Genomic DNA, 13,461 nt, shown 5'->3' on the forward strand with positions numbered 1-13,461 from the left:
ACCAGTATCAACATGCTTAACAGAGACCAGTATCAACACACGCATAACTGAACTCCAACTCTAAGACTAGCTTCATCACACGCATAACTGAACTCCAACTCTAGAACGGTATCAACATGCTTAACAGAGACCAGTATCAACACACGCATAACTGAACTCCAACTCTAGACTAGCTTCAACACACGCATAACTGAACTCCGACTCTAGAACGGTATCAACACGCTTGAGACCAGTATCAACACACTCATAACTGAACTCCAACTCTAAGACTAGATTCAACACACTCATAACTGAACTCCAACTCTAAGACTAGCTTCAACACACGCATAACTGAACTCCAACTCTAAGACTAGCTTCAACACACGCATAACTGAACTCCAACTCTAAGACTAGCTTCAACACACGTATAACTGAACTCCAACTCTAAGACTAGCTTCAACACACGCATAACTGAACTCCAACTCTAAGACTAGCTTCAACACACTCATAACTGAACTCCAACTCTAGAACGGTATCAACAACCATAACTGAGACCGGTGTCAAAATGCGTAACAGAGAACGTATAGACAATTTCTTTCTTGGTTTTTTTTTTTCAGTCCAAAAGTTGGCATTTAAAATAGTTTATTTAACATATTTTGAGCATAAGCTTACCCTGGGATAAATCAAACCTATATTGTAGGATATAAACCAACTCCCAGAGATATACAGTAGAGTGGAGTTGTGGCTTGGTGGTTATGATGCTTGGCTACCATTCCAAGGGTCCTGGGTTCAAGTCCCGTCACATGTCAGGATTTTTTCTAAGGACCAAATTACTCCACTCCCTAAGACTTGTAATAAGACTTTGTTATCTTCTTGTGTATGATCAGCAATAGCTGGATGGATCACCCTCATTAAATATGGTTTTTAAAAAAAAATGCTATATTCTGATTATTGTATGCTTTTTAGTGCTAGATCAATGCTGAGACTATGTGAATACATGGTTGGGTAGGTGACTACATTTTTGTCTTTTAAAAATAAAACATCTGGCCAATCTATTATTTACCACTTAGGATAAGAAGATTGAAATGCTTTGTAAAAGTATACAGTATGTACTGGTATTAAGTAAATCTGATTGCCAAGTGTAGGTATATTATCTTGATTGATTTCGTATTTGTATCAGGTAATTTTAGCTATGAATTGTTCATAACAGATTATGCTATTTAAATAGAAATCCCTCATTTAAAATTTTACAAAACAAAACTTGGGCAAATTAATGTAGCCAATTTTTTTAAATTAATATTTGTGAATTTTAATCAATATTCCTTTTTAAAATATCACCTTCATCAGAAATACACAATAAAAAAAAAATGAATTTAAATACATAACATTATACCAAAAATAAGAAATTATGTCCTAAGAGAGGGCAGAACTTCCCTGAAAATTATAAAAATGTAGTTCAAAAAACTTTTAAAACTTTACAGTAACTTGAACTTGACACTGAAAGGCAGAAAATAAACAGGTAAAAATGACCTAATAGTGAGTTTTCCACATGGCCACCCAAACAAAGAGAGTGTAGATTCAATGAACTGATTGTACAAAATCTCAGTCAATTTCTTAATATAAAGACTTCATTGTGAACTTGTCCTTATCAAGAGCAGTGATCATCGTGTACACACTACTGTGAAGGTAGGATTGCGTTTGAACTTTAAAATATTGCCCCAGCTTATATTTAATTGTTAGTTATAAATTACTAGGCATTTTGGAAATAACACGAAAATACTGTTCAGTAATGGTATTGGCTATTCAGGCTTACCGTAGTTAAATTTACCCCGACAAGTTGGTTACATGGGCATTGTGTCAACATTGATGGGTAGGTAGCAACTTACCTGGGTAAATATATAAGTAAGAATATTACGGTAGTTCTTCAGAATTTTGCATTCTTCTTTATTTACAAATAGCGAGAGCATATTGTAGCAAACAAAACAGCTTTCGCTAGTCAAAGGTTTGCCCCATACTAACAAATACATTTACTAAGAAGAATAACACTGAAATAGCAAAAGCAATACATATCAATGAAATTAAAACATACATAATATAATTTATATTACTGTACAACTAAAGTGGTTTTTGGTTAGACTTTCCTAAAAGCTCTTTGTGGAATTTTGGGGTTGAAAGTCCATAAAATTGATATTTTTTGTGCAGTGTTTCTGTTTTCTGTGGTAACAAGATTGTATGCCAACATCATTTTTATTGGTTCAAATTCTGAGAATCACTGTACAAACTGGCAGCATAACAATATTTATTTAATTTAATTACCAATTAAATTTGGTCTTTGTTGTGATGTGTGCTTGCATACCATCCTGGAAACTTAAAAATAAAACCTTATGTTGTGTTACGATACTATTACTACTGTTACGCATAATTGATTTAAGAGCGACGGTAAAAAAAACCCTCTTGCATCGCGTGCGGTACTTTACTGAAGAGTGACGGTTATTTGAGAGTGAAGATATTTTGATCATTTACATTAACATGGATATTGCTAAACTGTGTTAAGATTTATAGCAATGAGTGAGGCGTACAGTATCAGATGTGTTATACTTGTATATCTCCGTGCTAAGCCATATATTCTGATTTTGAGTAAAGAAGAACCGACGTTCTTGTTAATGAGTATAACAATTATAATATATGAGCCGTGTACTGAATAGTAGGTTGTTTTTCATGCCGTAATGTTTTTTTTAAACTTTGAGAAATGAGCACTTGTTTTTTTTTTTACAAAACCTATTTTAAATGTCAAATATTTTCTAATGATAGTATTTTTTTTCAATTTAAAAAAAAATGGGTTAAATAACTTTAAGAATTTAGTAAGCTAATATCTGTTGAATTTCTTGAAAAAAAATGTTGTACAACAATGATAGACATTTTGCAATAATGAATAACATTATCACTTTTACAAATTCTTGCAGTCTATGTTGTTCCTAATTTATACCTGGATAAACCGACTGTGTTTCCTGAGGGAGAACTATTATAAAAAAGATTCTTGGGCCCCCCCTCCCCCCCCCCTTTGCAATATTGGACCAATCCAACAACCAAACCATCAGATTGACATGTCCCAACATACAGTACCTCCATCATTTCTTTTTGTAACATTGTTATGATACAAGCTAAAAAGAATTGTGATAGGAATACTTGATCAACAAGTTTTCCAAGCTTTATTAAAATTGCTTTTTTTTTTTAAATTCCTTACGTTTCATATATGTACTTAATAAGCATCCAAGCTAATTAATTTGTGGTGTATATTTCCATTTGTTTTGTGCATCCGTATGAAATCGGAATTCATATTTTATTCTGTCTAATCACCTCTTTATTTCTCTAATCCGATTAATCTCCTAATGTCTACCTATCAAACTAGTTGATAAAAAAACGGTGTGATTCCCAAATATGATAGTGATATGCCCAAATATGGTAGTGATTTGCCCAAATATGGTAGTGAATGCTTAAATATGGTAGTGAAATGACATCATCATGTCCATATATGTTCACATCACATTTTTTGTTGCATAAAGTTTGATAATGTAGACAGAGCTTAACAAGCTACCAGTACCAGTATACCATTTGTATATTAATCTACCACACTGTCTATACACATAGTATGTTCATATAGACACAGCCCCTCTTTTGCATTCTAAGTTCTTTGCTTTCCTCTTATATGAACATTATCATTTACTGTGTGTTCAAGAGTTGTTGAACATTTTTCAATATACACTCGTTGCATTTTAATCATTAGCTACAGGTATGAAGTACCTACTTGATGCAATTCCATTATAATAGAAACATATTTTAAACTAACAAATCACATTATTGTCAAGTGCATTTAGGTATACAATCAAAGTGGTTTCACCTTGCTATTTAATTTGTCAGTTTTTATTTGAAAAGATAATTTCCGAGTAACACTGTACTATTCAGTATTTAATTAAAACCTTATTCTCCATATTATTAGTTAATCACATACAGTATGTTTATCACATATTATTTTGTCTGAAAAGAAAACAGTTTGCTAAAGGGGAAAAAACTGAAGGCACTACTATCCCTGAATTTTGGTTTATTTTAAAAACAAAAATATTGACCTTTTGTTTTCATGACACAGCAAGTGAGTATGTAGCTGTCGAGTCTAACTGTCTTTCTGTATCTATATATGTTTCTTAACATGTACAGAATGACTTTTTGACTTGACAGCTGCATAATCTAATAGTACATTATAGAAACAAACACTATTGTCATTGCATTAGGAAACAAAAAATATACAAAGAATGAATCGGTGTGAATAATGTTCTCTCTTTAAAAAGCTAATCAGTCCCAAAGCATCATGGGATTGAAATAACATCGCCTTTAAAAGCAGGTAAAAGCGCAAACACAATGTAATTAAAGCTCACTGTTTCACCTGGCGTTAATTTGATTATGACGTCAAACGCAAGATTTCTACTGATGTCATTGATACTATAATTAGACCTAATAGTATTACATTTATAGTGCGATATAACAATTAGCAGGATAAAATCGAGAATCAATCCTTTTACCTGAAACCATTTTGTATCCAGTAATCTGTTTCCTCTACAACAGGGCTGTACAAGAGACACAGGTGCGTTTTCAGCCTAGGGCATCGTACGTATTAGTGTAAGCTGATTAATTTGTAAAGGAATCCTGCTGCAGGGATATAGTAGTACATATTTGAACCTTTGACTTGATGTCAAATCTAGAGGATGAGATTCATTGTATATTGCCAGCTATTAGCCCCAAGTAGTGAACATATAAATAAATTAACTGCAGAAAAAAGTATCCAGTAAAACTATTGAATTTCAACACATTGAATTATTCTTATAAACCACATAGGACCATGTTTGTGAAAACATACACTAGTAGAACATGGGTTTTAATATAAAGGTGGATCTCATGTTCATTTGAACGTAGGGGAATGAGCTGTGAAATTGTACTAAGCCTTTAAATGACATATATGCCCTGGTCCCTTCCTTTTCATGCAGCATTTAATATCCTCCCTAGCATTTCAACCAGGTACTCATACGCTATAGCTAAATGGACTGGGTCTTTGTGTATGATAGTCAAGTGTCCTAACCACTCGGCTATCCACATAGTTTGATTACATTACAGATCGCAGTTCCTCCGAGATGGGTTGAGCTACAAAACATTAAAAAAAAATTAAAATGCATAATACGATAGTGGTCTAGTGGGATGCAGGAGTCATATTGTTTTGAGCATCAAAATGGAGTGTCTGTAAGTGTAAGCGCTAACTGTATTACAGTCAATAGCCACCATATGTGATCTACAGTAGTATTAGGCCGTGGGCTGAACACTGAAAAGTGGCTTAGTTTTTGAGTTTCGTGGTGACCCTCTGGCAGCTACCTCATCTTTTGTAGAATTGTTCTACACATATATCATATCATAAAAACCAAACTCGCCAGTGAAAAAAGTTGCACATTAATTAATTAGAACGATTTTAAGATTATTAATTAAAAACATGCGCCCTCTATTGCCAAAATGTAAAACTCCCTATTCTTTTGCATTATACAATATCTATGTTTGCCAATAGAGGGCGCATTTTTATAAATTAAATAAGCTCACAATACTGTACCTGTCTGTATAGTAATACAGTAGTACGACATAGCAGTACCACAGATACTGTATTATATTACATTGGAAGTTGTTGATTTTGTATCAAAACGTTATAAATTATAAAATAGAGTGGAAACGTGATTGAAAAGGATTATTTTATATCAATTTTAAAGAACAAACATAAAGATGATTTTTATGTCAATGTATTGTGTGTATAATAATTGTAAAATACTATAGACAACCTTTATTTATATACTCATCACATTTATTAGAGACTTGGTAACATAAATACTATAAATACCAAGTTACAATTATCACAAAATTAATAAATTTGACTTGGATATTGCATATATTATTACAGGATATTCTATTTGGCAAATAATGAAATTTGGTTATCTTTAATGATTCTCTGCTCAATAACATTTTGACAGAAGATGTTATACGATTGACAGTACAGATCCACTTCTGGGTTTTCAGTTCGACTGTAGCGTCTACATACTCTTGTGTATTTTAAGTAGCACGATCGGTGATACTTAGCTTCAATAGCTACCAAATCTTTATCGTGGATTTTTAACAGCATTTCTTGATCCTTTTTTAGCGTTTCTGCTGTTTTTAAACATCCTCCATCAATGGTCTCACACTGCACCAACTTCTCCACTCTGCGCTTTCTTGAAATGTTGTTAGTTGCATATTGTACACGCTTACAAATAATACATATCGGTGGCAACACATGTGCACGATCAACACGTGGACGGTCTTCAGGCATCATCGCAAAAGAATCTTGGAAGCTTGTGCTGTGTTGTGTTCATCACCTGCAATTTCCTCAACATTTGGACTAGGTTCCAAAACTTCTTGTGCTTTGAAAGAATAGTGTTCAATAATTAATATTTATTGTTACAGTGTCTATGTGACCAGATACTAAATTACAATGACAGTTAAAGGAGTAGGAATGAAACTAAAGGATGAATTTAGGAATAATAAAGGCAAGTTGCCGATGAATGAACACATTTTACCAGTTGAGTACAGTTATACTTTTCACAGATATTTTCTTTTCCTTTCATTTTTATTCGCTTAGATGCCTTGGCAATAGGTGCTTGACATTATTATTATTATTATATATTCTGAAACTTACCTTTCCACTTTAAGTCCCGTGCTTCAGCTCGTTTAATCTTAGTAATATTGCAGAAGTTGGAATAACACTCAGTGTGGTATCCAGGAATCCCACCACTTTTATTCCTACAAAAAAACAATGTAACAACACTGTGTTATTTGAATATCTAGTGTGTAGACAGTTGACAATACCAAAAGAATCGGACATTACAATCGGAATTCATAGTCTAAGGCCCTAGGCTCCGATTCGGAATTCTAGCTAGAAACTTCTACTAGGTATAGCCTAGACCTAGCCTAGCCTAAAGTAGAGGCAAGCATAGCCTTCTTGCCTCGCTTTCGATCGGCGTTAATTTGCTTTAGCTAGCTACACTAGCGTATAAATCGATATAAAGCTATAAGCGAACAATCTAGCATAGTTTTAAAATACAGACAAACCTTTTTCTTGACCTAGACGTCAAACTAGCAGTGCTAGTAGACGGTCCTTCTTCGTCTTCGTCGGCGGTAGTACTACTACTAGGCTAGGCTAGGAGGAGTAGTGTTAGTGGCCTCATATTCTTCGAACACGAAGGATGATGAAATTTTACTTTTCAGGGCAATTCAGAACTTTCCAACGTGAGCAGCATTCTTTGAATTTCGCATAACCTTTCCCAGTTAATTTTACTAGTTTTCCTTTGGAATTTGATACGTGCATACAGCAATAATCTGGAGTATTTTCCTCATCTTCTTCCTCTAAAAACGTTTGTTTATCATCCGACGCAGCCATGTTTCTGTATTGACGCGATGAACCGAGCCACACGGCTGTGTTAAAACGTTTCTCATTGGATGAGATTGTTTCTCACATATGAGAGGTTAATTGTGATTGGTCCAACCGTTGGTATTTAACTGTTGATTTTTCTTCGTAATTTATCGTTTTTTATTAAAACTGTTTATTTACGACGATGGCGAGTTGATGTTTTATGTTTTAAATTTTATTTTACAACTTTATATATAAAAACTGGGTAGCTGCCAGGGGTGGCACCACGACAAGTCACAATTTTGAGCATCAGCCCACGGTCTATATCACGATTACAAGGACCAGTACCAATATATGTGCATAAATAATGGTAGTACCACACATAATTGGTGGATGAGTGCATAGTACTTCGAAGGCTTAATTTTATTCATTTTCTTAATGAAAGTATGCGTGGTATAAAATTTATCGTAAATTCACGTGTCATTTGTATATGAAAAACATTTTTGAAATGATAAAGAATATTGATCGTGTAATTCTATACACTGCTTGTAATGGTAGAAACTAAAGTGCCGACAACATTTAACATTTTATTTGTCATCCAAGAATGTTATATTGAGCATGGAATCACGTCTGTGGATAATAAAGACTGAGTTTATTCTCGCTTCATTCGAACAATTTGTAGATTGCATTTTTTGTTGATTAGAAGAATAAATTACGCTTACTTGGTGTGTTCTTAATCTCATTTTTTTTGGTGACAATTTTGTGAATTCATTTCTCGAATGATCGTAAAATCAAAACAGTATACTCAACTCTCCGAATACCGGACTCTCTGAAAACCGGAAACTTTCCTAATACCAGACTTTTCTTGAAGTCCGAACAGTCCCAAATTCATTTTTGCCATTAAAAACACATTCCGAACACCAGATTTTTCTAAAACCAGACATATTTGGCCAGCCCAAAGGTGTTCGGTATTGGGAGAGTTGACTGTACTAGGTTTGGTCTACTAGCATTCCTGCTCCCAACTAGTCATCCATTCATAGAAACACTGATGGATAAAGTCTATCTGGTGGCTACAATAGAGTGGACTCCAGACCTGACTAAACATTGGCTTTAGTTGAATGAAATTGGGAAAAAAATATATATTTTCAGATTACTTCTCCTGCATTTTCTGCTATTTCTTCTATTTCTTTCTTCTGCTAACTATGATAGCCTCAAGAAAGACGTTTTTAAGGGTACCTTGCAAAGTTAAAATTATGTTCAGTATAGAAAACAGTTATTCAGGCCAAGAAACATCTGGAAATGAGCTACAGTGATGAATTCGCTTCTGGGCCTAGTTAATAAGAGACACTATTACAGTTTGCGCCTAATGTTTCTATGTTGAAAGAAATTCAATGAATGAATTCAAGTAATATGTACCATTATGAGTATTTAATGTTTCATCATCTCTACAAAATCTTAAGCTCTGTCCACACTATTAAACTAGTTTGAAAAAAAAAGTGTGATATGCTTAAATATGGTAGTGATATGACATCATCATGTCCATGGGAACATCAAATTTTGTTGTCACATAAACTTTGATAGTGTAGACAGAGCTTAGCCATGTGAAATATTTGTTTTCATTATAAGTTTGAAATATGCATGTGGACAGTTATATAATAATTATAATATAAATAATATATAACTCTTAAGTAGATTCTAATTTCTTGTCTTTTGATTGGAGGATTGTAGGTCACATGATATTCAATAAATACTCCATTGAACCCATGCGACAATAAGAGTGCATTTTTTTTACACTGATGTGGGTCAAGATTTGATTTTATGCAGACATTCTTGTTATGCAAAAATCTAGATCAAATGTTCTATCACCTCATGAAATAATGTTCTGTTTTTACTTATATATATATTTGTACCATGCACTCATAAACATTCATTATTTGTATTTAATATTATCACATGATACATGACAAAATGACCTACATTTTGAAAAAAGTGTGATGTGCCCAAATACGGTAATGATATGTCATCATCATGTCCATATATGGGCATATCACATTATTTTGTCACATAAAGTTTGATAGTGTAGATAAAGCTTTATACACTGTATGTTCTTCATGTTGCAATCATTATGATGTCATTTTATTTACCAAAACCTATCTATCTACTTCCTCAGATTTCACTTTTCATTGTGTTGTCAATGTCACCCCTGTAATCTTTACTGTACCAAGCAGCATTCAGTTGTCTTCCATGGTTTAACAACACTTGAGGATTCTATACATAGCTGTTTGTAAGAAACGGTACTCAGTCAACATGACCACGAGTCTTGGGACCGATGCGAGTGAAATGCTAGCTGCTGCTCTGGAGCAGATGGACGACATCATTGCAGGTAAGAATAGAAAAACACTAAACTATTAGCTCTGTGTACAGTATCAAACTAGTGTAGTTGACAAAAAAAAGTGTGATGTGCCCAAATATAGTAGTGATATGCCCAAATATGGTAGTGATATGACATCATCATGTCTATATATGGGCACATCACATTTTTTGTCACATAAAATTTGATAGTGTAGACAAGGCTTAAGAATATTGGTAGTAGGCCTTTACATAAACAAGGTAACTTGTAAACACCCACTCTGCTTTAACTGCTTAACACTCCAAAGCTATCAGTTATACACATATACACCCACCTGGTTTAATCAATTATTTTTTAATCGTTTATTCAACATTTTCTGATAAAGATTTTGTTTTCAATATCAACGCACGTCACAACATCAGTACTTTTATTGATTATTTGTACACAATGAAAAACAATTTTTAAAAAATGTTTACCAAAAAAACAACATAATTTAATTGTTAATAATGATATCAAAGTAATTGCAAAAACATGGATTTGATATTTAGGTTAATGCTATTTTATATCTATTATAAAAGGTAATTAATCAATTTATCTTCATCTAAATGTAAAAATGAAGATGCATGACAAATAGAGCATCTATTTATTATCACCAGAGTACATCATAAGTTAGTGTATCATAATCATTACATACTGTTTCGTATGTCATCTCACATAGGAGTAGTAGGCTTCAGTGAAGATATGATATTGATGTTTCTAGATTGTACAGTTTAGTTGTTGTAGAGACTTTGTATTTGTGTAGAATATCAAATACCTAGTATAAAGTACTATTACAATAGATGAGAAATAAAGTGAGAAGGGGTGGGGGAGGGGGAGGAGGAAGGGTGTGGTGCCATCATACCACAGTTATATTGCTGATACAATTTCCATATTATCTCACATTGCAATATCACTATACTTATCATTACCACTATTGCATAAAGATAATAGCCTGAAACATTTATAATATCAATGTTATTACCAACAGTATTATTATCATTTATTATCAATATCATTACAACAACTTCATCATTATCAACATCAGTAGAATCATTAGTATTGCATTATCACAAAATCATCTTTATTATTAATAGTATTATTACAATTTCATTGTTACCAAATCATCATTATAATCTTCATCACTTTCATCATCATCTTCATCATCACTATCGCTATCATCATCATCTTCATCACTATCATCATCATCTTCATCACTATCATCATTATCATCTTCATCACTATTATCATCATCATCATCTTCATCACTATCATCATCATCATCATCATCTTCATCACTATCATTTTTGTGTCATCATCATCATCATCATCATTATCAATCATTAACATCATCAATATCATCATTATCACCGTATCATCATTTTCCTAATCATTGACACCATCATCTCATCATCTCCAGTGTTACCATCACCACTGAGGCCTAGCAATACTAACGACCATGTTTTTAAGATGTTAGCAGCAACAACTATAGATTACCAATATGATTGCTGCTTGCTTTTATTGGATTTAATTGCAACACGCAATGAGCTTAGACCATGCTGCATTTAACCCAATGAGCCTAGCCTGAAACTTGAGTACGTCTCTCTAGTAATTTGAATATAATTCATTGATTCTATTAACTGCACCTCCTTATATTTCTTGTTTGTTGTGTTGCCTATGATTATCAAGGTCAAACATGTTTATTCTTTATTAATTTTATGTCCTTGAGTACAAACTAACTTTTGTATGTACATTCAAGAATAGTTTTGTATGTAAAAAATAATCCAATTTTGTGTTAAGTTCAGTTAATCAAATGTAGGTTTAAAAATACAGTAGACCCTCCTCTTTTAAAACACCTGCATTGAGAGCACACCATTGTTAAGTGGACACTTTCCCATAAAATCATTGAAGGTAAATATATGTTTTAACAATGCCCATTCAGGGGATCCTTTATGGACACATTTCCATGGCACAAATAAGGAGCATTTATACACTATCCCTATTCAGGGAACATATCTAAGGAACACTTTATTTGATCCTGGAGGTTATTCCCTTTATAGGGACTCTACAGTATGTAAATATAAAAATATATAAAAATGTAAATGAAAAGAAGAAATATATAAATGATTAATGATTTTGAAATTAAATATTTGAACTGAAAACTATAAAGGAAATGTGGATCAATTGTATCAAGAGCGATAGCTATAGCTCTGCATAAAAATTATCAACACATTGCAATAATATTTATTATTTGTTCAATAACTTGAATGAAATCAAATCAAATTGCTAATTTAATTTTAATAATGTTTTTCAATGTTTAATAATTGTTTATTGATTAATCATTATTTTGAACAAGAAAAGAGAAGTGAGCCCTCTATAATTTGATGAGCATAATATTTTTTGATAACAACTTTAATGCTTATTTAATGACATGTCTACTTCCCTCGGGCTGTTCATAATCTTTAAAACCTAAAGGAAATGAACTCGAAGTAGACTGATTATTAACTATTAATGTGTGTTTCCACAACAGATGTATTTATTTTGTATTTGATCGTGCTTGTAATCTAAAGCTCTGTCTACACCATCAAACTAGTTTGACAAAAAAGTGTGATATGCCCAAATATGGTAGTAGTATGCCCAAATATGATAGTGATATGATATCATCATGTTCATATATGGGCACATCACATTTTTTTGTCACATAAATTGATAGTGTAGACAGGACTTTAGGTATTATGGATAAATTAACATTAATGAAACATGTAAAAATTACACACATTTTTAATTCTTTGATATTTTTTATTTTGTATACAATTTTTTGAGCAATATTTTTCTTTCTGTTTCTAACTGTATATATTCAATCGCTTTTCCAGACAAACGTTGATTAATAATTCAAAAGCAATACATTTAAAATGCATTTTTAAATATTATGTTTCACTAGCAACCTGTTATAGACATATAATGTTACATCATATCTAATTTACAGATTCATAGAAATACGTACATGCATTTTTTTTTAGATTTTACAAAACAATTTTTTTCACAGATAATTTTAAGAACATCTTACTAGTTTATGGAAAAAACTTATGTACGGTGGGTACCGAAAATAAAAAAACTATAATTATAAAAAACATATGCAAAAAAAATACAAATAATTGTATACCAGAAACAGTTGAATTATCAAGAAATGCAATTTACTGAACAAAACGAGCACAATGTTTAAAGTTGGCTTTAAAAGTATTTTGACATTAAGTTGAAGTTTTATCTTTAGTCTTTGTCAAGACTGTCAGATATTTATCTTTTCGTTAAAGAAAATATCTAATTAAATTAGACAGTTGACGTTAAATTGATAATTAAGAAAATAAATAAATATTGACAAACTTCAAGATAATATCGGATAAATTGGAGTAAATTTGCTAAACATTTGAGGCTAAAAATTAAATTAATTAGTAATACTTTAACTAACATTCACTCTTATTTTGTTTACAATTGTTAAAAGATGTTTTGTCTCCCAAAAACATGAAAAATGAAGATTAATAAATCAGACTTTAAATAGACCATTTTGCAGTTTCAATAAAGTTATTCACTCCTGAAAAAAAAAAATTTCAATTACATTTTTTTCAATTAA

General features: G+C 32.2%; 1 protein-coding gene and 1 long non-coding RNA gene across 13 annotated transcripts in view; one reads left to right on the top strand and one right to left on the bottom strand.

The window, feature by feature from the left end:
* Positions 1–13,461, top strand: part of LOC140053840 (liprin-beta-1-like) — a 125,535-nt gene that overhangs the window by 19,694 nt on the left and 92,380 nt on the right. For all 12 annotated transcript variants that reach the window (XM_072098527.1, XM_072098539.1, XM_072098531.1 and 9 more), the window contains exon 2: positions 9,618–9,830. In XM_072098527.1, coding sequence (XP_071954628.1) covers positions 9,755–9,830 — 76 coding nt within the window. In that variant the 5' untranslated portion in view covers positions 9,618–9,754. The remainder of the gene's footprint in view (positions 1–9,617; positions 9,831–13,461) is intronic.
* Positions 5,911–7,227, bottom strand: LOC140053842 (uncharacterized). The gene is made up of 3 exons (XR_011846459.1): positions 7,150–7,227; positions 6,737–6,840; positions 5,911–6,461 (listed from the first exon to the last, which is right to left on the bottom strand). It is a non-coding gene; the product is annotated as an uncharacterized lncRNA (long non-coding RNA).

Source organism: Antedon mediterranea, chromosome 7, assembly GCF_964355755.1.
Source record: "Antedon mediterranea chromosome 7, ecAntMedi1.1, whole genome shotgun sequence".
Classification (NCBI taxonomy): domain Eukaryota; kingdom Metazoa; phylum Echinodermata; class Crinoidea; order Comatulida; family Antedonidae; genus Antedon; species Antedon mediterranea.